Below are 25,143 nucleotides of genomic sequence, written 5' to 3' on the forward strand. Positions count from 1 at the left end.
GAGAGGTGGGAAAATGTCGGGGCGAAATTAGAATTTAGCGAAAAAGCCACGCGTATACGCCCAAAAACTCTCGAGGTCGTGCATTTGTAATAAATATACGTGTAAACGTTGCTATAATGGTACACACACCGGGTGATCGACTATCGACTGCAGGTTTTCCTCTTTTTAAGAGGTCTCGCAAGGACGCGCAATGAGCTGGCCCACTTTTTTTCCCCCCAATAGACTCACATAAACACATAATATACGGTTATTTTCGAGGTAATTGTAGAGAGGAGAAACACGCGCGTGTACCCACTGATTACCGAATAAAAGGTCCAAACACCCATCAAGGAAAAGTCGAAAATAAAAATCGTCCCCTCTTGACTTATCGATGCTCTCTTTCCCTCCTCCACTCTCATACTCAGTCGACAAGCCTTTTTTTCAATCATCACCCGTGTGAAGAACTCTGGATTTTTTTTTTTCATTGCTCGCTCAATGAATTCTCCCTGGATTTGTGGTACCCTTTGTTGATTGTTGCTCGATGAAAAAAGCAAAATATGTGTATAAGCAGCTCGAATCGCTTTTTTAATCCAAAACCATGTTTTAATAACGCGTGCGCTTGAGGAGGTAAGTAACTGCAATCATGACGATCGCGCAACAATCGAGGTGAAAAAAAAAAAAAAGCCGAGCGAGCTTTCAGTCAAGTTCAATAATAGTCCGCTCCGCGCCAAGGTAAAGACAAACGCGTGTAAAATATCCAAGGCCCTCCGCAAAACTCTGTGTCTGCGCTTTAGGTATACGTGCACATTCCCAATATCAAATCGAAAATCAAAGAATCCACTCTCTCTCTCTCTGCAGTGCGTATCATCAGGGGTTTCGGTGATAAACGAGCACTTTGTCCTTGTATCCTATTCCTCGCGTCCTTATATACCATATGTATATGCAATATAATAAAAAGATAGACGATGCCGATGATACATGGATCGCATTATTATTGTGCATCGAGACAATGGTCCCACTCTCTCTCTCTCACCGATGGATCCTACCGGGCGAAATAATTTATATGTATATTTATGTATACAGTACAACCGGTATAATTGTTGTACGAAGCGCGTCAATTTAAAATGATGGGCTATAGGTATATGGTAATAATGTATATATATATATATTATTACGTGCAGTAAAAGTACAATCAAGAAGACGATCGAGTTTTGGGTGAGCGCGATGTCCGTTAATATACAGGGGGTGGAGAATTTCAATGGTCATCCTCGGCGCGGGTGAGCGCAGGTACCTAAATATATATATGTATATGGTATACAAGTGGCAACGGTGATGATGATACAGTATATATTATGAAAGGCTCGCTCGTTTTCTGGTCCGCGCAAACGAGGGAGAGGGAAGAAAAAGCTAAACTTAGACGGGCGGGGGACTCTTCCGCGAGAGCGACGACTCATCTCCCTCCCTCTGTCTTTCGTGAAACATACACCACCGGTGCAGGGCTTTCCGAAGAGCACGCGCGGAGGGATCGCGTAGATGCCTATATACCTGCGAGTTAGCTCCCTCGGATAGGACTCGACTGTCGCACCAACTCAGTGCTTAGCCCGACTTTGGGGACGCGTCTTTCGCTCGAGCCGACTCGCTGTACTTCTACATTCATACACTTACTTCTTTTTTCCTGTGTGTGTGTGTGTTTCAATTAATTGTGACGATTGCTATAACTGTTATTTTGTTCTTTTTTTTTCCCCCTTATTTTCAATTGTTTATTTTTTTTATAGGTATTTACACTCCTTTTGATACCTCATACTTGTTGGGAGCGACTAATACATATTGCCGCCGATTTACCTAACCGGCATTTTTTTTTTTTTTTTGCCACCCCGCAGCTGTAGCCCGTCATTTTTGTTTTTATCTCTGTTTATTCGGATGATCATGCTTTTCATCGAAACCGTATAGCGTGACGCGCCGCAAAAGGTAAGTGCAACAAGTGGAGAATACATTTTTCCTCCTTTCGGGCGGAAAGTGAGGGCCGAAAGTACTTTCAGTGCCTATTTCACGGGCGGAAAGTGGAACCTCCCGCCCTAGGGCGGAAAGTACATTCCTGCCCTAGGGCGGAAAGTACATTCCCGCCCGCAAATAAGAAAAATTAGTAAATTTTGTAGTTGGTGCTGTACATTATCAATATGTTATATGCGACATCTATCAAATATCTTTCTTTATACATCTTCAAAACAAGACTTGATTATTTTATGAAATTCTATTATAAGTATATTTTGTGTATAATTTCTTAAGAAAAAATATAATATTACAATAAGGGAGTATTATATCTCTGATTGCCATTTTTTGATACTCATACTCTCATTCCACCAAGTTTTTTTTTTTCGGGAGATTAGATTAATTTAATTTATTTTTTTTTTTTCGGGAAATGGTTGTAAATTTTTTTTAATCGAACGATCAATTGATTTTTTGGACGAGGGGGGGGCTTTGCCCCCCCTACCCCCCACCGGGGGCTCCGCCCCCTGGACCCCCGCCGGGGGCTTTGCCCCCTGGTCCCCCACCAGGGGCTGCCGCCCCTGGACCCCGCACAACCTTTGATACGAACTTTCGTTTATTAACAATTAACTCTTACTTATTTTAAAAAATTCCCTACCTTACCGACTACTTTTTTAGTCTTATTATTTTATAAAAATAAAATCATACTCAATTTTAAATAATTGATGCAAAATAAGCTTTGTGTACATTAGATAGACATTGAATAAATATTTTTCATTTTTAATCCTGTAGTTAAATTTCTATTGAAGTGATCATTAACCAGACAAAATACGTTCTCACTTTGCGCCCTTAAGGAGAAAAATAGGATACGCGACTCGGGCGGAGGCCTTCCCGCCCTTGAGCGCACTTTCCGCCCTTCGAGTACTTTCGGCCCTCGGGCGGAAAGTGCGCCCGCGGGCGGGAAGAAGCACTTTCCGCCCTAGTGGCGTAATATACTATTTTTTTTTTTTTTTTTCCCCTTTACGTGTGTTTTCATTGATTTCGATTTTACAAGCTGCTTTGGAATTATACAGACAACCAGCTCATTGTATCTCACGCATACTTAATTTTGTTGTAAAAAAAAACTCCATTTGAATTGTAATTTTATGGTGCCTTTTTTTTTCTCCCCCAAGGTATATCATGAGACACATTATATAAATAAAAGAATAAAAAAATAATGTTCCTTTTTTTGCTCTCTCATAGGGAACTAGCTGCAAATTGTTGACTGAGACAACAAAAGCTCGGGGTAGCCAAGTGCACGCGCATAAATTCGTCATCGCGATATAATGGCTTACAGCTGGGACAATCGTTGCAACTTTGTCGTCAAATACCTTTACGGTAATTATATATGGTTATATATATCATCCATTCATCGAATAAAAAACAAGTGATTTTACCAACCGCCGAGCCAAACAATAATCTGGAGATGAAAAAAACTTTTCGATCCCACGCGCGATTTTGCGTGTAAAAATGTGTATTTATGATGCGCGGGGGCAGTTTTGACTCCGATAGGACGAAAACGTGTGATTTAAGAGACGGTCCATTACTCAAAGCTTCGCCCTCCGCTGTAGTTCGTAATCGCGGCTTTTCTTGAATCCTCTCTCGCATGTACATATAATATATAGGTACACGCGCGACTTTGACCCGACGCATGTATATATCCTACCGGACTGAGATCGTAAATCGTCAAGCGCAGCGATTTATGTACACCTAAGCAAAGTTTATCGCTGCTTTTCAAGTTCACGCGCGGTTCAACGATGCTGATGGACCGCCGCGTCCATACTGTATACCCTCTGTATAATGAAGATGAATCGGTTTTTTTTTTTTTTTTTTTTTTTTTTTTCCTACTATTTACAATGTTGTGGATGATTTTTCGGAAATTCCTGTATTTTTAATATACATCTGCCGATGACACTCCTTGGTACCTAAGAGATAGATTTTTGTTTTTTCTTTCTAGGAAACAATCGTGACGCGAGCGCTGCCGCGTGGAATTATTTTGGTCTCGGTGCTTTGTAATATATTCATATTAGCCCGTTGTTTTGTTCATTTTTCACGAACCGTTTCGGGGGAGGGGAAAAACGTGGGTTTTTCTTCATCAAAAAAAAAAATTAATGGATGGATATCACGTTCTTCCCGCGTTATGATAAATGTCCTTGTTTTCGTTGCACATGTAATAAAATATACTTACCTATACGTACGGGGAGGGAAACCTAATTTGTATACATTACATTTAATTAATATACATATATATACACCATGTGATAGTAATGATGAAAATGGTGGGCATCGAGGTGAGGTACATACGTATAGAGTAAAATGCTTTATCGACCTGCGCCACCACACGGCGAGCGAGTATGGGTATTTATTATTATTATTATTTTTTTTTTTCTTTCAAAGTTTATCGGACAGAGTAAGATAAGCATTAAAGGTCGGGCTTCTATACATAAAACGCTCACAAAGTTCTCGGTGTGAAAAGGGTGACTGTCCATAATGTATATACAATCGATAATACGCGGCGCCAAGGAAGCTTGATTAATTTAAGTACAATGTACGTGTTATATTTTTGGTTACACCTAAAAGAGAGGGTCATTATTGCCGCGTGAGTGCGCCTCCTCTCCCCCCCGTTCTTTTTTTTTTTTTTTTTTTTTGTCGCAAGGACGTGCCATATATTTTTATATACGGCAACGCTTTTATTGGGTTACCGGGTAAATGAAGTGGCGACGAAAAATCCACGTGATCGATAAAATACAATAAATTGTTGATTTATACATGAAATCTTTGTTCTTACCTGCCTATTATACTATTGATAAGTAACGAGCAACTAAAGAATGAAAAAAAAAAAAAAAAAATCACCCGAAATTCGAGCAACAAGCTTGCGGACAACATGTTCAATTCAAATAATTCATAAACGTATACGTTTGACGGGCAAAATGTCTGCTTAGCCGTAAAATGAATAACCGATCGATTGGCCGGTGTCCAAGGTGGAAAAGAGAGAGAGAAAAAAAATCGCGTGAAATTCAACAAGTTGTCACCCGCCCGCGTCTCCTAACGAGAATAAATGAATCGCCACTTAATCAAAACTGTAACGGGAAAGCATATATTTATAATATATGGTATTGTACATACAATACGCGTGCAAAAAGTGCAATTCACGCGGCATCAAAATATGATTTCACGAATGCGCGCTAACGAGAAGGGTAAAGATAGAGCTTTCGCTGCAGCATATGGACCGTCTCTCTCTCTCTCTGTGTTTATCGGTCTTAATTAACTCGACTTAAATTTTGGTGATTTCGTGCAGACACGGACGGCAACGGTATCCTCGAGCAGAACGACTTTGAGTGCATGGCATTGAAAATGACGATACTCGAGGGCAAGGGGGTCTTCAACAACAGCGCCCATCAGGACAACGTGCACGTCATGCTCGCCCTCTGGGACGAGATAGCTCAGATAGCCGATTTCAACAAAGTACGTTGTATGTATACACGGGGAAGCGTCGTGTAGCATATATAATATAAAACATGTGCTTCCAGGACGGCATGGTGACAAACGAGGAGTTCAAAGACGCGGTGAAGAAGTGCTGCGTCGGCAAGTCGTACGGGGACTTTCCCCAAGCGATGAAATCGTTCATCGACAATCACTTTAGAATCGTCGACATGAACGGTTTGTCGTTTAAAATTTTCACGCGTCAGTTAACTAACACACGATAAAGCTGCTCTGTGTAATATTATATCCATCCCGTTCGTTTAGGAGACGGAGTGATCGGCATCGAGGAGTACCGGTACAACTCCATCACGAGGATTCCGATCGCCGACGTCGGGGTCATCGACGAAGCTTACCACAAGCTGGTCAATGTAAGCATACGGAGAGAGTAAAACGACAACAATTAATTTAACAATTTTCATTGTTGGCTGTGTAGGACGACGATAAGAGACGCGGTGGGTTGACGCTGTCGCGCTACCAGGAGCTCTACGCGGCGTACCTTGGCGATCCGAACGAACAGAATCCGGCGGTTTATCTGTTTGGTCCCCTACCCGATATCTGTTGATCAGCTAGACCATAATACAACACAATACATTGATGAACGCGCACAACTTTTTTTTTTTTTTTTTTTTCACACCACTCTATACTCTGAGTCACAAAACGCACTGAACGATATGTAATTTATTTTAACTATATAGATGATTATAGGTAGTTGCGATGATGATTTTTCTGGAGTATATAAGCTGCCTAGAGCAAAAAAAAGGCATTCGGCTCAGTGGCAAAGACCGGAGTTTAGATTACAACCGATTGTTGAGCGTAATATTACGGAAAAATGATGGAAAAGCAAAGTATCACACAGTATTTTTCCTTCTCCAATTGAAATAACTTATTTACTCGCTTTATTTGTAGAACCATTATATAAATTAGAGTTGAAAAATCTCGAAACATTATCAAGTGAGATTTTTAATTTTACACAACACACACACAGAGTGTTTATATTTTATACAAATTGTACATTGTCATGATTTTTAAATATAAAAATATGTTATATAAATATATATATACACATACTTATATGTTACATGATATTTGGTTCTCTATTGTCAATCAAAATGAGACTAAAAATTTTTTCCTTTGTCAATGGACATTTAGATTAAAGAACACATAAAAGAAATCAAGATGTCTTGGATCTCTCTTATTAATTTTCCTCTCTTGATACGAGATTTAATCGTATAATGTTATGTTTGTAAACTTTGGGCACAAGAGCCTGCATGACAATGTGAGTGATTGCTGCAGTCAAGCCCCAAATTTTGTAATTGTCTACTAAATAAACTGGCATTGTGTAATTATTCCTAAACTGTGTATAACCACAAAGAGCTGGATCACATAATTTCTCCAGTGGCTGAACAAAAGCTTTCTCAACCTCATTTGTATTTACTTTCAGACTCTTGGGCTCAACTCTACCAATAAAACCTAATACTGGCAGAACAGCCATCTCCTTTCTTACAATCAAATTTCCACTACCCCAAATTTCAATGTCACTCCTAGCTATATTCAACTCCTCTTCTGTTTCTCTCAGAGCTGTATCCTCTAGAGTTGCATCATTTTTGTCCTTCATACCACCTGGAAAAGATACCTGTCCACGATTCATGCTCACTTTAGTTGATCGCAAAGTATACAAGAGTCCCACTTTCCCATTGTGTATGCACAAAGGAACCAGGACAGCTGCTGATTTAATAGCACGACTCTTGCTTGGCTTGAACACTTGAGCATTCTGTAATCTCTCAACGCATGCTGATCGAATTTTGCCATCAAGTAGTGCTTCCGGAGAAAGGAGGGCTTTTTCTGCTGAACTGAGCTTTCTTCCAGACTTGAGTGTATGTAAGCAAACAACGAATCATTTTTTGGTTAAATTTCCACCGAGCCACGTTTCAATTAAAAATAATACAAATTGATGTAATTCGATCAACTGTGAGTCAAACATACGAATCTAAAAAATTTGATATTGAAAAATATACAATGACCTCCAAACAAATTCCATTGGCATAGGAGCTACTTTTAACGAGAGTCATGTACTTAAAGGTAGTACTTTATCATATCACTCACACATTGCGAAGGTACAGGTTGATTGAAAAATTAATTTGTCCACTTACGAGCGAAGATGATGAAAAAAGCTCAGCTTTTCTTCGTAGAGTTCTTAGAAACATCAGTGAAAAATTTTCCGTATGCGTCAGATTCCCTAGCTATAATTCCTTTACATTAAAATCTATAAGAGAAATCTACAATTCCGTCAATTCATAGGGTGAACTTCATAAGTTATCACAACAATATTTTGTTACGTGATTTACTGATATAATACTGATTACATTACACGAATAACACGAATAAATGAATAAAAGCTCGAGCTTGACACATTTGGTAATTTCCAACTGTCCGTAATAGAGGTAAATGACCCAATTACTGCGCACTCGACGGTAACTGAAAATAAGAAAAACAGACTGAAAATTATGGGTGCTTGGATGTTGTAACACGTACGGACATTAATAACGATCAATCCAGAATCATACTTTACATCATGACATTTATAATTGTTTAACTGAGTGACTCTAAACCAAATTTGTAGTCGTGCGTAGTGATTGGTGCGCAGCAATTGGGTCTAGGGCTTCAGCATGAAAACCTTACCTTATGGGATATACCCACGCAGTAATTGGGGGCGCAGCGACTGGTGCTAATTGTATAACCGTTCGCAGTAATACCAGCAAGTGATATCAGCACTAAAACAATTATTTAAAAAAAAAAAAAAAAGTTACTTAACAGAAAAATGTTTCGCACAAGATGCTGCAGATAAAGATTAGGTAAAACTGGTTCAATTTACATCGAAAAACATTGAGAAATGAGAAATTTACTACAATCAAAAATTTCAGTGCGCAGTAATTGGGTCATTTACCCCTAGTGCACACACGTCAGTTTCTGTATCGACTGAGCTCAACTTTGACGTTTCTCTCGAATTCTCGTATTTCTCGTATTTCTCGTTTCTGTTGCGCACGCGCAGAGAACAGAGCAGAGAAAGCGCGGGATTTATGTGGAGTTGCTGAAGTCAGAAACTAACAGCCTAATGCTCCTTGCATCTTATCTTGACTAAACCGTATTTTTTTTTTTTCGGAGTTCTTATTAATTGTCAAAATGAGCAAAAGGCCACCTTTTGCGTCAAAACAGCCACCGAAAAAAGGAAAATTCTCGTAAGAACACTTTTTTTCTACCTTGTTCAAACAATTATTTTCCGTGCAAGAACTTGAAACAACTTGTACTAACCTCCTTTTGCAAATATGTTTACTATTTACGAAATTTGCTCTAAATCATTTATCAGTGTCTGTTAATAACTTTACATTTCGTTATTTAGAAATAACGATGATGAGCCATCAACATTTGTATCGGAGTTGGCTGAGATGGGTGATTTCGATGAGGAGTTCACTTGTGAAAACCCTGAAATTTTTGGTGAAGTAAGCAAAATGAAATACCATAAAATTTTAACGCAAAGCAATAAGTACTGTGTATTAAATAATCTTGAACTCATTGCAGGGTCCAGAACAAGAAAATACATCCTCAAAGTGGAGTCGACCTCCACCTCCAAATTTGGACCCATCAAAAGACACATTGGCTTTCCAACAAATCGAAGTAGATCATTACACAGGTATCATTAGAATCTATTTGAAAACACTGATATTTTTACCTTTACGTAATTACAAGTTAATTTTGATTTTTAGACAAACCTTTACCTGGCATGCCGGGAAGTAGGATTGGCCCGGTTCCTGTTATGAGGATGTATGGTGTGACAGAAGGAGGCAATTCTGTTTGTTGTCATGTCCATGGTTTTAGTCCTTACTTCTTTGTGTCTGCTCATCCATCGTTTAAAAATTCTCACTGTAAACCATTCAAGGTTAGATGAAAAACACAACTTCACACCTATTAACAGCATGAAAAACTGTCACTGCATAAACCTTTTATTATTACAGGAAGCTCTGAATAACGCTGTAAAAAAAGACATCAAAAACAACAGTGAAAACGTTCAAGATTTCATATTGGCTGTTGAAATAGTCGAGCGTCAATCAGTATTTGGTTACACTGGAGAAAAGAAGTCACTCTTTTTAAAAATAACTGTCGCTTTACCTCGATTAATTGCCCCTTGCAAAAGAATATTAGAAAATGAAGTTGTTTTTCCAACTCTTGACCACAAATACACTGCCTATGAGAGTAATATCGATTTTGACATTAGGTTTGTACTGATTGATGTCACCATCTTGAAATATTTTTGACTGCTAAAAAAATGCATTGTTGTACATATTAAGATTTATGGCTGACACGCACATGCTTGGCTGCTCATGGATAGAGTTACAGCCAAAAAAATGGAAGTTGAGAGGAAAACATGGCCACAATTTGCCGCTCATCACCAGATGCCAATTGGAAGTTGACGTAGCTTGGGACCAATTCATAGCTCATGCTCCTGAAGGAGAATGGTCCAAAGTTGCACCGTTTAGGATTCTCAGTTTTGACATTGAGTGCGCCGGTCGCAAAGGTATTTTTCCCGAGCCAAATCACGACCCAGTTATTCAGATTGCCAATATGGTGATCAATCAAGGAGACAGTGAGCCATTTTTGCGAAATATTTTTACTCTTGACACATGCGCTCCAATCGTTGGATCTCAGGTTTTGAGTTTTCAAAAAGAAAGTCAGATGCTGGAGGTATGTACCATGAATCATTTTAGTAATACTCTTTTAATTCCGTAAGCTAATTATTACTCATTACAGAAATGGGCCGATTTTATCCGACAATTAGATCCCGACATATTCACAGGATACAACATCAACAATTTCGATTTTCCATATTTGATAAACCGAGCACAACATCTGAACGTCAGAGATTTTAGTTATTTAGGTAGAATAAAAAATATCAAATCAGTGATTAAAAATCAAGTACTGCAAAGTAAACAAATGGGGAGGAGAGAAAATAAATTTGTTAATTTTGAAGGTCGCGTACCGTTTGATCTGCTCTTGGTAGGTTTTAAATATCATCAAAAAAAAAAAAGAAAAAAAAAAGAAACAAATAACTAACAATGACGTTTTGAAAAGGTTTTAGTGAGAGATTACAAACTTCGATCTTACACCCTGAACGCTGTGAGTTACCATTTTCTTCAAGAACAAAAAGAAGATGTTCATCACAGTATTATCACCGATTTACAAAACGGAAACGCTCAAACCAGAAGGCGTTTAGCTGTATATTGCTTAAAGGATGCTTATCTGCCTCTCAGACTGCTAGATAAGCTCATGTGTATTATTATTTACATGGAAATGGCAAGAGTCACAGGTGTATCTCTTTCGAGTCTTCTAACGAGAGGTCAACAAATCAAAGTTGTGTCACAGTTATTAAGAAAGGTAAATAGCAAACATCATCGTAATATATAACGTATGTCACGTTATCGTAATAATTAACTTACGTATTTTTAATAGACAATTGAGAGAGGATATTTAATACCAGTCCATCATGGCCAAGGCTCGGAAGAACAATTTGAAGGAGCTACCGTAATCGAACCGCTTCGTGGATATTACAACGATCCGATCGCAACACTCGATTTCAGCTCCCTATATCCAAGTATTATTATGGCTCATAACATTTGTTACACAACTCTGTTGAATACAGCGGTAGTCAATCAATTTGGTGTTTCCAACGATGATATTACCAAGACTCCGTCCAATTCCCTCTTTATTAAGAGCAACGTGAGAAAGGGAATACTGCCCGAAATCTTAGAGCACTTGCTTTCTGCCAGAAAAGCTGCAAAAGCAGAATTAAAAAAAGAAACCGATCCGTTGAAACAAAAAGTACTCGATGGTCGACAATACGCTCTCAAAGTGTCGGCCAATTCTGTATATGGTTTCACTGGCGCGCAGCAAGGAAAATTACCGTGCCTAGAAATATCTGGCGTAAGTGTTTTCTAGTTAGATATTGATCAATATAAAAATTAATATTTTACTGAATTTGTTTTACGCAATTTTAGAGTGTAACTGCCTATGGTCGTACTATGATTGAAAGAACAAAGCAAGAAGTGGAATCACATTACCGTAAAGAAAATGGATATGAACATGACGCTATTGTTATCTATGGTGACACTGATTCAGTGATGGTAAAATTTGGAGTCAAAGAAATTGAAAAGGCCATGGAACTTGGAAGGGAAGCTGCCGAATACGTGACCTCGAAATTCATCAAACCCATTAAATTAGAATTTGAGAAGGTATATTTTCCATATCTTCTTATTAATAAAAAACGATACGCCGGTTTGTATTTCACGAGGCCGGACAAATATGATAAGATGGACTGCAAAGGTTTAGAAACTGTACGAAGAGATAACTGTCCCTTGGTAGCCAACATGATGAACACATGTCTTCAAAAATTACTAATAGATAGGTAAATATCATTTTTGAAAGCATACTTGTAAAAAATATAAGTTAAAATGTAAATATAAAATGTTTATTTATTTTCGCAAAATTTGCACAGAAATCCCGAAGACGCTACGGACTACGCAAAGCAAATAATCAGCGATTTGTTGTGCAACCGAATTGACATTTCTCAATTAGTCGTTACCAAAGAATTGACAAAAACCGATTACACTGCAAAACAAGCTCACGTAGAGTTAGCAGCTAAAATGAAGAAACGAGATCCGGGTAATGCACCTAAATTAGGAGATCGTATACCTTACGTATTTATTAATGGGCCCAAAGGAGTGCCTGCTTATCAAAAGGCCGAAGATCCAATTTACGTGTTGGAAAATAACATACCCATAGATACAAATTATTATCTGGAGAATCAGCTATCCAAGCCACTCGTTCGAATTTTCGAACCTATTCTTGGTGACAAAGCGGAATCATTATTACTAAAAGGAGAACACACGCGAACAAAATCAATTGCCACTTCCAAAGTGGGTGCCTTGGTGGCCTTTACGCGCAAAAAAGAATTGTGTTTAGGGTGTAAGGCTGTGTTAACGGCAGACCGAGAGGAAAAAGCGCTCTGTCAGTATTGTGAACAGAAAGAATCTGAGATCATTCAAAATGAAATTTACAGTATGAGAAAATTAGAAGAGAAGTTTTGCAGACTGTGGACAGAGTGCCAAAGATGCCAGGGAAGTCTTCATCAAGAAGTTATTTGCTCAAGGTTACTATCATTGCGAAGATTACTTTTCTATTCACATATAAAATTGACAGAATCATGAAATTGTTTAATTTATTTTTAGCCGAGACTGTCCCATTTTCTACATGAGGAAAAAAGTCCAGCTGGATTTGGACGCCCAATCAAAACGAGTTGACAAGTTTGGTATTCCGAAATGGTAGATTTGCCATTTTTTTTGGCAATCTAACTTATTAAATTAATTTTAACTTTCATCATTCGGATCTATTTATCTAAGTGTTATTCACTAACAATCAATCGGAAACATAATTTTATGTAACTGATTTTTCGCGATGGATAATTTGTTAACAATGGAAACATTAAATGTTGTACATATTATTTTGTCATCTGAACCGCACCGACATGTTGTGTAAACTTTTTAAATACACTTGATGTTTTTTTTTCTAAATTTCTAATTTTTCTATTAATCCATCCTTCTTAGCAATTACACTGTAAATTACTTAAAGTGCTTATAACTATTAAACTTACATAAATAAGTGTCATTCATAAGTTAACAAATTGCAGGTTGCCTCTGTTTATTTTCATCGTTTGTTAGTTCCTAATTACAACAAATATTTGAGAGATGCGTGGGACTAAAACTTTGGTTTTTTTTTCTACTTCAGTATCAGTAACAAAAATTACATTTGTTGGCATATGCGTCTGGTAGCATATTTATTTATTTTTACTAGGTAATGCCCAATATTCCATCAATTCTTAAACAACAAATAAAATTTGACTTGACAAGTGTAAATATTAGTAATGCAAATTGGATCGATAGCACAAATATAGTAAGAACATGCGTGTATATGAGAGAGAGAGAGAGAGAGATTTTCTCCCCTCGTCGTCGACAACGTTGTCGTGTCGTCATCACACCCCACCATCCGAGAGACACGCGAGTCGCGACTCTCGCGAGTGCCCGGAGTGCGACGATTGAACAGTTCACTTTGAACGTCCGCTGCCGGTGAGACTCTGTTTAAGGTGAGTACTTATCCAAGTCATCGGAACTATCTTCAAACTCTGACAAGGTTTTCTCTCCCAAACTCGCGTTCCCGTGTCTTAGGATATTTATTTAGTGAATAAAAGCTCTCGATCCACGTGTTCAAAGTGACGAAAAAATCTACTGTGCTCTCATCACGGAGCTCCTGTGTTGGGGCACAGGCACTTAGTGTCCGATTTGTCGACGGATAAACTGCCCAAGATCGTATAGACCAAGGAAGCTGGTGCAGCCCATTGATGTGTAACTGACCTCCAGAGCGGAGCTTGGCCAAAGGTTACATACAAAACTGCAGAGGCGTCCGCGTATACACACTCTGCGCTGTGTTTCCCGATGACCTTGCCAAGGTCATTTTTATCTGCCGGGGCGTAAGTGTACAGCAGCAGTGCTAGAGCCTTTATCCCCCTGACCTTTGCGGCAACGGTGATAATGCTTTGACGCAAGCGAGATTACGTTCGAAGCTCGTGAATTATAAATGCACTTTGCACGTCCGGGAACTTTATTGATGTGACCGGTGTTACATAAGCGTAACGCAGGTATAGGGTAAGTAGAGAGAAACCGGAGCAAGAAAAATTTCGTGCGCTGTTTTACTTTATTATTAATTTTTTTTTTCGTTCTTTCCATCAGTTGAGTGTTTTGACGTTACGACAAAAGAACGCGCGAGGGGTGGGTAGAGAGACCTTGACATTGTTGTATACGTCTATATATAAGTATGTATGCATCTTTTGGCAAAGGTTTGATTCGATTCTGCTTATATTATATGTTACAGGACTTTGACGGTAACTTTCAAGCGATACTTACACGCCACCATGCCCATCCAAAGCATCAAGGCCCGCCAGATCTATGACTCCCGTGGCAACCCCACCGTCGAGGTGAGTGTCTCACGTCGACAACCCATTATTTGTGCAGTAAACTTCTTTGCTGGCTATTTTTAAGTCAACTTTCATTCATACAATGCGGAATTTTCATTCAAATTACCAAACTGTAGGCCAACATTAAGTGGTTTTTCGTTCTTTGCAGGTTGATCTCATCACGGAAAATGGACTTTTCCGTGCTGCAGTGCCCTCGGGAGCATCCACTGGTGTCCATGAGGCACTTGAGATGAGGGACAACGACAAGGACCAGTACCATGGCAAGTCAGTCTTCAAGGCTATCAGAAACGTCAACGAAGTAATTGCCCCTGAACTGTTAAAGGTGTGTTTTTCACTGTAAACTTTACATATTTTTTTACTTTTCGGATTCAAAATATCTTGAATGACATTTGGTGTGACATGTGTGTAGGCCGGACTCGAAGTTACTCAGCAAAAAGACATTGACAACTTAATGCTGAAACTCGATGGTACAGCAAACAAGTCAAAGCTTGGTGCTAATGCTATCTTGGGTGTCTCTTTGGCCGTTTGCAAAGCCGGAGCAGCCAAAAAGGGGATGCCACTGTACAAGTGAGTATAATGAATTTTTTTTAATAATGAAATTTTGATTAAAAACAGTGTAGAGAAAAATCTATAACTTATCTTCAGATACATTGCCGAGTTGGCTGGAAACACAAACATTGTTCTCCCTACACCTGCATTCAATGTCATCAATGGTGGTTCCCATGCTGGCAACAAGCTCGCTATGCAGGAATTCATGATCCTGCCAACTGGCGCTTCAAACTTCACCGAGGCCATGAAAATGGGCAGTGAAGTTTACCACCACTTGAAGAATGGTATCAAGAAGAAGTTTGGTCTTGATGCTACTGCTGTTGGTGATGAGGGTGGCTTTGCTCCCAACATTCTGGAAAATAAGGAAGCCATCAACCTTATCATGAACGCCATCAAGGTAAATTTATAAAATTTTATGCGTGCAAGGAAATAATTTGGAACATGTATACGATGTTAAGGTTAAATATTTTTTTTCAGGCTGCTGGTTACGAGGGCAAAATTAAAATAGGCATGGACGTTGCTGCATCTGAATTCCACAAGGACGGCAAGTACGACTTGGACTTCAAAAATGAGAAGTCTGACCCAAGCACGTACTTGGAACCCAAAGCCTTGCAAGACTTGTACTTGGGGTGGGTCAAAGAGTTTCCAATTGTATCCATTGAGGATCCCTTTGACCAAGATGGCTGGCAGTCCTGGACGGACATTACTGCAGCTACTCCAATCCAAATCGTTGGTGACGATCTCACCGTAACAAATCCAGAGAGGTAAACATCTACATTTTTTATGCTTTATTATTCTATTAAAAGTAATTAAGCTGATTAAAACACAAGATTATTGGACTGTTTCGATAATGCATCGTAATTTCAGAATCAAGACCGCCATCGAAAAGAAGGCCTGCAACTGCTTGTTGCTCAAGGTCAATCAGATCGGCAGTGTGACCGAATCAATCCAAGCTCACCTACTTGCCAAGAGCGCTGGCTGGGGCACGATGGTCTCGCATCGTTCCGGCGAGACCGAGGACACGTTCATTGCCGATCTGGTCGTTGGCCTGTCCACCGGCCAAATTAAAACTGGCGCGCCCTGTCGTTCCGAGCGTCTTGCGAAGTACAACCAAATTCTTCGCATCGAGGAGGAGCTGGGAGCTGAAGCCAAGTACGCTGGCGAGAAATTCCGAAACCCCCATGCTTAAGCAGTTTTTATGCTTGGGTCAATGCTAAGCGAACGACAGGCAGCGAGAATAACACGTGTCGGCACACCTACTGTACACTCACATTTATTTATATTATTAGCTGCAACGCGGTATTATATACCTATTTATATTATTTTCAAAACAAAGCGTTTGTAATTTGATTTTGCAATGTTTAATTCGACGCGCGATACGAGTAGATGATCGAGAACTTGAGCGTTTCGCAAGAAATGCTCAAGCTTACCATTTAATCTTGTCAGCGTACTCTCTGTATCGTTTTAAACAGATTTTTATTTTTTAGTTGCCCCTTTTTTAAGAATTTTCGTGATACTTCCGAATCGTCGGAACACAAAGTATTTATTATTATGAAGAAGAAGAAAAAATAAAACGTTGATCCATCGAATAGGTAATGATATTCGAGTAATAAGAATTGTTGGAAATAGACAGATGTATACCATATTTTGCGTAGCATGAATTACAGACCGTGTCTGGAAATGCATTGTTCCAAACGAAAATGTAAATAAGTTGATAAAAATTCCAAATAAAGTATGAAACTAAATTAATCTCGGTTATTATCTTGTGCATTTTTACCTCGTATAGACGCGCGGAACGTATAGGGCTCGGCGATCCCTATATACGACATGCATTTGAATATTTTTGCATAACCATTTGCATAAGCCGTACATAATCGATAAGATGACCATTTTTTGCGCGACAAGCATCATTTTATTTGGAGAAGAGAAAAAAAAAAAAAAATGTAAGAATCCGCAGAAAAGGGTCCCCGACCGATTGATTCGGCGCAAAGTGACCCACATAGCTTCCCTCACAGCGCGCAGATCGTGCCGAGGAGAAAATCTTGAGTAATCGCACGTCACGCATCTTTTCTCTCTCTTGCTTTCTTGGCCAGTGGCTACTACTAGTACTGCTGTACAGGCATACCTACTCGACAATAGCCCATTCGCACGCGAACCCGAACTAAACTGCGCGCAAGCATAAGTATCGACTCGAGAGAAAGGGAGGGAGAGACGTAAGGTCAGTATACCCGGCGCCCCTTTGCTTCGAGGCATACACCATGTAAGAAAAGGTCCTTATTCGCGCCAGACCGGCCGGCCGGCCGATATTTATTGTGCGCCTCTCTCTCTCTCTCTCGGCAATTTGCATCGCCCGGAGACACTTGGATATATTTTTTTTTTCCTCAACAAGCGCTTCCTTTTCATGACGATGCATTTGAAGTCACATGTATTATATTTTACACAATGATTTACGCAACGATTTGTTTATTTGTTTTGTTTTGTTTTTTCCTTTAATCTCTCTGTCCCAGTTGTTGCGGTACACGACACGCGAAAGATATGCAATTCGAGATAACACGCGGTGCTCACACATAACGTAACTGGAAAGATCGGCTGTAGGCCTCCAAAGGTACAGATATTTTTTAAAATGACCGAGCCCAATTGGTACAATGTCGAGGAAAACAACGTGTTTTTAATCTCCGGAAAGACGCATACAATGAGTTTCTCTTTTTTTTTTTTAATCAGCTAAAAACGTGTGCATACAGCGAGTGAGAGTGATTGTCAGTCATGACTCGGCTTACTCATTCAGTCACGGGGAAGCCTGGAAAAAAAAAAAAAAAACTTATTTCATCAATCGAGCGATTTCTTATTCATGCGTGTGTATAATCATTCGAGTTTGCTCAACGAGCAGGGTATAGACACCTCGCTTTTACGGGGGTGACTCAGAAGCAGGTGAAAACGCAATCCTCAACCCCCCTCCCCCTCCAGAGTGACAATGACAATGTAAAACACCCTTTCCCGTGGCCCCCCTTGCGGTAAGCGATCGGACTTGGGTAGTTTCGCGTGTACGAGGAGAAGGGGGAAAAAAACGTTGCAGCGTTATAGTTATGAGTTGTACAAGCATCGCGAGAGTCTTGTTCCCCCTCACATTTTTTTTTTTTTTTTTTTTTTTTTTTTAGTCTCTTTCTGTGCACGGTCAGTTAAACGTATACAAGGATACAGGTGTGTATAAAACACACAGCCCGTGCATGGGTTCAAAGAACGAGCACCGCTTGCAGTCGGTACGTATAGGTATATATGTATACATGTATATCCAGCAGGTAGGTGTACTTACTCACTGTTCGCACTCGACTCGGCTGGTTATACCTGTATAGGCACGGAATCACAGGGGTATAGATCCCGTGTGTATGGTGGACGTGTATACATATATGTGAGCACCCGCAAGAGGGGGAGGGGCGCGCGACACCCACATACGTACGCTCTTTGCGAGGGAAAGAGTCAGTAGAGCATCGGTAGCGGTTGCGCTCCTTAGTTGGTATACCCACCCGGTCGCCGTTCGACGCATCGCAGGACGCGACTCCTGGCGCTCTTTGAAATTTTTTGCTTTTTGTCGGCTCTTTCGAACTTGGTGCAGGTAATAGAGGAGTGAATTTTGTTGTGAGATCGAGCGAATCGGTTTTTGTTTGCCTCGTCGTTGGCAGTGATCTCGATTTTTTCCACGCATCGGCAGTCTACCCATACCGATCCGAGGGGCTTACATGGTAAGATATGACGATTTTAATCACGATTTAACTGTTTTTCTTTCTTTCTTTCTTTCTTTTTTTTTTTAAATTTATATAATATACATGTTCCAAAATTGTTAGAAAAGTCGGTGATGGTATCTACAAGTTAATACGTATTATAACGTATTGAGCGCCAAAAATCGCACGCGTATCACGTTCGGATCGCACGTCTAGGAACGAACGTATATATTATATATTATACCATTTGAGAGTATGTGAAATTAAATTAGCGCTCCATGTAAATAAGTTAACACCAAGAAAAAAATAAACATACGTATGAGCAATAATTGTTCACTCCCTACGTGTAAATAGTTATGTACAGATATCTGATGATTAAGTTGTAAAAAAGAGAAAAAGGTACAAACGTATCAAACGGCCTATGCATACTGCATTAATCGAAGTAAAAGGCTAAAAGACCTCACATTCGGCTGTACCGCGTTGAAAAAATATTTAGTTTTCCAAACCGGAGGCCCACTATTTTCCAACCGAATAATTCGAACCAAGCGTATGTATATAAATAAACATAGGGTTGAACTGCAATAGCCCAAGATCAAGAATAAACCATGCAAGCCACCAGCATCACGTGTCAACGGCTTCAACAACAGCAATTCCTTAGACAACACCCCGAGCGCCTTACCATCTAAAGAAGAATCGAGCTGTATACCTATATACATACCGCAATCATCCCTCTCCTCCTCAAATACATTGTGTACAACGTATACTTCAATTAAGGAGGAGATCACCGTCAGCGCGTGTCCACGATTTGGATCTTATAAATAAAAAGGTATAAATTACACATACATACATACATACATACATACACGGACGTGCAAATATCTAAAGGCCCACTTTACCCCTGTATACGGTTGAATAATCGAGTGTCGCGTGATTTAGGATATACAAGTACGGTGTATTAGCCGGAAGGTAAGGAGCTTTCGGAAGCTCTTTCTCTCTCGGCCTGACACACTGCGGTGATCGAGTGGGTCCTGCTTTCGCGTCTATGTGTACACAAGTGCACACATACACGCCCGGGTTCGGCGCACTCCTCCTCCCTGTCTTGTATAACAACGCCGTTTACTTACGCGTATTACATGTATATGCATTGAATATTCATACCGGTACAACAACGAGGCATTATTTCACGCGTTGTAATTTTATCTGTATACATGTATAATTGCCAAAGCTTTCTCCTTTGGGGAAAGCCTTCGTCGCGAGTGAAATTGCAAGTTTACAATATGTACATCGGGGGAATTTCTTTGTTTTTTCCTTCTCATTGCCTCTCGATTTTCGGATATTTTTTTTTTTTTTTTTTTTTTCCTTCGATTTTGGGAACTGTGGTGCAAAATATTGTCGTCTACGGTCCCGTGAAATCTCCACCAGAAACGCGTACACTATCCGATTTGCCGATCTGTACACTATACTTTCTTGACAAATGCGGGGGGGTAGCCACCGTCATTAGCCTACTTTTTTTTTTTTTTTTTTCAACTCCACAACGGAGGAAACGTGTACTATCTGCGATTGAAATCTGTCGGCAATGAAAATATAAAATGTAGCGGCCTATGGGGGGGAGGTGGAGGTCCCATCACGGGCTTTGTGATACGTAGGTATACAATGTACTCGTGGCTCTTTTTCCCCGTTTCCGTCATTTATTTCCATATTTGGTCTTATCGGTGATTTTTGTCGTTTGACCCACATCCCGAAGGTACACACCCGCATACCAAAAATGTCCTCATTTTTACTGGCGGTAATCGTTTGGAAAAAAAAAAAAAAAAAAAAAACCAGACAGATCTCAATCTAGAATTCCACGAGTGGGCAGATTGAATCAGCGTATATTATAAAAAAAAAAAAAAAAAAAAAAAATTGCCGATTTCATTTCGCGAGTCGATGATGTATGATAACAGTGACCAAGGAAGCGTTAGAAAACTGCGGATGTTTAAAGAACAGCTTGTGCACGCGTGTCATGTATGATATGTATATATATATATATGGCAAAAGGCGGGATATCGAATGGTTTTTCAAAACGCGTCGCGAACAATGGGACCGATTCGAGTCGAGACTGATGGGCGCAGGTGTTTGTACAATAAACCATCGTCCGGATCGTGTATTATAATCTGACGCCAAAAGTTGTCATCGGGGGGAAGAAAAAGAGTCAAAGTTGCGCGCGGAAAAAGTGAACGGCTCTCCCGACGCAGTTGCCCGGCACGCGTAAATACTCGCACAAACATAATATTAATTATATACGTATACGCGTGGGGGGGGGGGGGCGCTAACTGACCCTCCCCAACAAACACGTCCATCCAATGTGCGGGTGTTTGTCAAATACACCACCCACCTATTGTCCAAGTATCGTGTCGAGTGTATAACTAGATTACACGAGCTTTGTCGGATCACGTCGCACTGTGTGCTGTTTGTTCAAGTACCGTGGCAATTTTCGCACTAGAATCGTAATGCGCAGCACATCACATATTGCATTTCTCGTCCCCACACATATACATACACACCTAAAACATCTATCTCCTGATGCGTGTCGTCGATTTTTCTGCGCATCTTGACGCTATCGCCCGCTTCGAACGTTGCGCTTGTGTATTTTTGTTCGATGGGTTATTGGGTAATTTCATAATTAATGATTGTCAGAATCGTGTCTTTCGATTCAATTTTCTTTTTTTTTCTTTTTAAACACTTGTTGTCCTTTGTCATCTTTTTTTTTTCCACCAGCTCGTTCATTGGCGAATCTCTCTTTTGTTTCCAACACTGGCTGTTTGTACGCGTCACTTCCACTATACATTGTACACATACTGTGCATTATAACGCAACGCTCGGGTGGTTCTTATTTAGCTATATGTATATACCCTACACAGGTTGGATTGTCCGTCGAGGCTGATTTTGTGCGTATTGAAAAAAAAAGGGGAAAAAGTATCAAAAGCATTCCTAGATGATAATCAAAAAATAAAATAGTCGCCCAACAATAAAACGTAGCACGTATACACACATAGTCGCTCGCTCTTGTAAAGCCAATGCCGATGACTCTTCTTTCGCAATTTCAGATCATGTCCCGGATCCTCGTTTCCGGAGCTCTGTACCTCGGTACGTAGTTGATTTTTTTTCTTTTTTTTTTTTTTTCGTATTCGGTTGTTATTCTCTCTATGAATCGTAGAAAGTTGTTCTGTCGATGTTCCAGGCATAGTGGCACTCGGCGTGGCCAGCGGGCAGAACTGCGGCGAGGACAAAGTACGAAAATGCATCTCGATAGCCGAGCCGATGCTCAAGGATCCCCATCTGATATTCCCCGACAACATGAAGGACATAAACAACGTGTGCAGGTGCGTTGGGATTTTTTTTTTTTTTTTTTTTTTTTTTTTTTCAAGTATAGTGGCTTTGGAAAAAAAAAATCAATTCCGTGTATTCCTGTCTTACGACAAACTGCGTGCACTTGCAGAACGTGGTCAAACTTCGTGGATTGCATCAGGCGCTACATAGACAAGTGCTTCTCTAAAGTACGAAAGGACCAATTTAACTCGGCGGTCGAGCCACCTATCGCTTCCGTGCACCAGATGTGCTCCGTATCCTCCTATCAAGCGGGTGAGTGACTCTCGACGGGCTCTTCTGTATATTATTTACTTCTTTTTTTTTTTTTTTTATATTAATTGAATACACTCAATGATCGCAAACACGCTGAAACGTGTGCAATTCACGAGTAATGGTTTTTCGTAATGTTCTTAAACAACTTCGCGTGACAAATAACGATTGAATAACCCCCCGGGAGGTAAATTTACAACTGTACTTCGTTATGGAACGCATCTTCAACGAATTGCGACAGAGAGCAATTGGAAGTAGGATTGTTTATTGTTCTTTCTTCGATTGGCGAAGAAAACAATCGAAACCATAAAAGCACGCGTGTCGAAACTCCTACAATAGCATATTGCACGGCAAACAATCCTGTTACGTGTCCAAGACAATCGAACGCGCCGAAAAAAAAAAAAAAAAAACTTTTGTTATGTACCTGTAACAAAAATGATGCATAAAACGCGCTCCAGAGTACCTGCAGTACGCGGGCTGTATCAAGTCGACGGTCATCGAGCCGTCACACTGCGGTGGCCACTACACCGTCCTCGTCTCCGAAGTGTCGCAGGAGAACGTCCGCAAACCCTATCTCTGCTGGTGAGTGCTGAAGTACACCTATGATTAACTGTAACTGTTTTTTTTTTTGCACCCCTTCATTCGTACGTTTTAATTGCTCTTCACGCGCCTCGACTGCACAGTGCGGAAAGATTAGCTTCTACGCTTTTGAATCTTTGGATTTTTCGCGATTGTTACTTGTCTCGTTAGGCTGTTGATTAATTGTGGCGTTACCGTTACTACGTACAATTACGTTGGAATTTCAAACGGTACCCCCACATTATGTGTGATTTTCGCGCAAAGAGTATATATATATATTATTATACTGTTCCAAAAACGGTGGTTATAATTCAAAATAGACGTACCACCTGAAAAAAAAAAAAAAAAAAAAAAAAAAATTGGTTCGCTGGTTGCTTGTATTATTTATAATTAATACAATAGTAACTCAAGAGCCTATCCCCACATGACCCGGGGCGGTTACTGGTCGCTTTGATTATTTATAATAAATAGAATAATCCAAGTGCCCCGGGTTGTGTGGGGATTGGCACTTGCGTTATTATTCACAGGAGAGAAATAAATCTTCCCCTACACTCCTGCTGTAGCTTTTCGGAACTTTTTCAACGGAAAGTTCCGATAGCGGTGGGGGTATGCGAAGATCCTCTTTGCCAATTATACTGTGAATCACCCATCGTTTATTTTCAGCGCCTACCACAACTTCCGTTCCTGCGTGATCCGGAAAACTCAGCTGAGGTGCGACAACAACCAGCCGGAGGGCATAGCCGCGAAATTCTCCCGACAAGTGTTGGACAAAGCCTTCCGTTTTCTGCAGGACCAGTGCCTGAACTACATGTGAGCTATACAACCAAACCGATGGTCCAATAATGATATAGCCACTAAAATAGTACATATAATATAAAAAAAAAATGTCGCCCATTTGACGCAGCCCCGACCCAACCAAGTGCATCGCGATGTTGGCCCAAGGGACGAGCAGCGGGGGCAACAAGTCGTCGAGCACTATGTCGATCAGCCGACTGGGCGAGGGCAGGAGCGTGGAACCAACGGCAAGTTCGAGCACCTCGCGTCTGGGCTCCCACCGGAGTGGCAAGGCCAACAGCGACATCTACAGCACCGCAGCCCAAGCTAACACGGCGAGGTCCTCCACTGTGTACGAGGCAGCGGCTCGGGCCCCCAGCTACGCGACCAGTCAGTCCTTTGTGTTATATACATTTTTCACGATGATGCATCCTGGGAGATGAAACGATACAACTGACACGCTCTTTTTTTTTTTTTTTTTTTTTTTTTTTTTTTTTTTTTTTTTTTTTTTTTTTTAACTTCACCCGATGCGCGTATAGATGTGGACGCGGGGCACACGAGCATCAGTTCGCAACAGCAGCAAATGCCCGTGACTTCCGGTGGGGGTCGTGCCTCGTCGCTGGGGACGCAGCAGCGGCAAACCAGCAAAACCGGTAAGGTCAATGACGAGCTCTTTGGACCGGATGAGGGCGCGAGCCGGAAAACGCCGGAACCCACGCATTACACGGCTTCCATCGTCGAGAATTCTGGTATGTGTCGTCGTATATACCTATATAATATACAAAATGAGCATAAACGTTACATTTTTCGGAATAATTGTATGTGCCCGTTGGGTCGCAGTGCCGATTTATCCGGTCACCCAGAGATCGGCAAACTACGGCAGGGGTATAACGTGGTCGGCGCCGGTGGCGCCCTCGACCTCGGCAATACCCGACTGGGCCACCAATACCTGGTTGACTTACACTCAGGTATGTAAATGTGTATGATGTGTATAACGTGATTCTACTCTTTTGTTTGTTAATTTATTTGTTTTTTGGCCAATTAGGATTTCACGACGGAGGAGATTTACCCGGCCGCGGGGAGCTTCGGCGGGAACAACATCGACGAGCCCAATCAGCAGGGACTGTCGAGAAATAACGGCCGGTCCAACGTTGTTTGCTCCGCAGTGCTTTTGTACAGTATCGTTTTGCGCGCGATTGCGCTTTTAACCAATCGAGAGTACCTCATATGTATAGCCGTTACTATGTGATTGTATACATTTTTAGTCAACAATAACATATATGCATCACGTATTTGTACACTTGATGCGAAGAAACAAAAATGATAAAAGAGTTTATAGCTTTA

General features: G+C 40.5%; 5 protein-coding genes across 7 annotated transcripts; 4 read left to right on the forward strand and 1 right to left on the reverse strand.

Moving 5' to 3' along the window:
- The first annotated feature begins 1,477 nt into the window (after positions 1-1,477).
- Positions 1,478-6,971, forward strand: Scp1 (Sarcoplasmic calcium-binding protein 1). Of its 2 annotated transcripts, none has more exons than XM_089596456.1 (6): positions 1,478-1,620; positions 3,208-3,342; positions 5,303-5,469; positions 5,535-5,664; positions 5,752-5,855; positions 5,921-6,971. In XM_089596456.1, exons 2-6 carry the CDS (start codon positions 3,291-3,293, stop codon positions 6,047-6,049), a joined length of 582 nt encoding a protein of 193 aa, XP_089452582.1. In that variant the 5' UTR covers positions 1,478-1,620; positions 3,208-3,290; the 3' UTR covers positions 6,050-6,971. The 2 variants fall into 2 exon arrangements, with proteins under 2 accessions (XP_089452582.1, XP_023245686.2); XM_023389918.2 differs by lacking the exon at positions 1,478-1,620 and adding an exon at positions 1,737-1,947.
- Positions 6,570-7,956, reverse strand: LOC106641249 (mitochondrial coenzyme A diphosphatase NUDT8). The gene is made up of 2 exons (XM_014355598.2): positions 7,638-7,956; positions 6,570-7,354 (listed from the first exon to the last, which is right to left on the reverse strand). The coding sequence occupies exons 1-2, from the start codon at positions 7,689-7,691 to the stop codon at positions 6,683-6,685; spliced, it is 726 nt and encodes a 241-aa protein (XP_014211084.2). The 5' UTR covers positions 7,692-7,956; the 3' UTR covers positions 6,570-6,682.
- A 551-nt stretch (positions 7,957-8,507) lies between these two features.
- On the forward strand, positions 8,508-13,106 carry PolD1 (DNA polymerase delta 1, catalytic subunit). Its single transcript, XM_014355562.2, has 12 exons — positions 8,508-8,723; positions 8,885-8,984; positions 9,064-9,175; positions 9,249-9,421; positions 9,498-9,757; positions 9,831-10,224; positions 10,291-10,536; positions 10,612-10,914; positions 10,990-11,460; positions 11,535-11,941; positions 12,032-12,685; positions 12,765-13,106. The coding sequence occupies exons 1-12, from the start codon at positions 8,668-8,670 to the stop codon at positions 12,859-12,861; spliced, it is 3,273 nt and encodes a 1,090-aa protein (XP_014211048.2). The 5' UTR covers positions 8,508-8,667; the 3' UTR covers positions 12,862-13,106.
- Positions 13,107-13,596: 490 nt separating this feature from the next.
- Positions 13,597-16,857, forward strand: Eno (alpha-enolase). 2 transcript variants are annotated; one of them, XM_014355564.3, is made up of 7 exons: positions 13,597-13,675; positions 14,461-14,563; positions 14,712-14,885; positions 14,973-15,130; positions 15,209-15,509; positions 15,590-15,876; positions 15,980-16,857. In XM_014355564.3, the coding sequence occupies exons 2-7, from the start codon at positions 14,501-14,503 to the stop codon at positions 16,299-16,301; spliced, it is 1,305 nt and encodes a 434-aa protein (XP_014211050.1). In that variant the 5' UTR covers positions 13,597-13,675; positions 14,461-14,500; the 3' UTR covers positions 16,302-16,857. The 2 variants fall into 2 exon arrangements, with proteins under 2 accessions (XP_014211050.1, XP_014211049.1); XM_014355563.3 differs by lacking the exon at positions 13,597-13,675 and adding an exon at positions 13,762-14,059.
- Positions 16,858-18,656: 1,799 nt separating this feature from the next.
- Positions 18,657-25,048, forward strand: LOC106641221 (uncharacterized). The gene is made up of 11 exons (XM_014355558.2): positions 18,657-18,849; positions 19,414-19,654; positions 21,915-21,954; positions 22,049-22,190; positions 22,307-22,449; positions 22,905-23,028; positions 23,689-23,835; positions 23,930-24,189; positions 24,339-24,548; positions 24,640-24,767; positions 24,845-25,048. Exons 3-11 carry the CDS (start codon positions 21,918-21,920, stop codon positions 25,046-25,048), a joined length of 1,395 nt encoding a protein of 464 aa, XP_014211044.2. The 5' UTR covers positions 18,657-18,849; positions 19,414-19,654; positions 21,915-21,917.
- Positions 25,049-25,143: the final 95 nt, after the last annotated feature.

Source organism: Copidosoma floridanum, unplaced genomic scaffold (assembly GCF_036245765.1).
Source record: "Copidosoma floridanum isolate Cflo_tuat_1 unplaced genomic scaffold, Cflo_Japanese_pri ptg000030l, whole genome shotgun sequence".
Taxonomy (NCBI): domain Eukaryota; kingdom Metazoa; phylum Arthropoda; class Insecta; order Hymenoptera; family Encyrtidae; genus Copidosoma; species Copidosoma floridanum.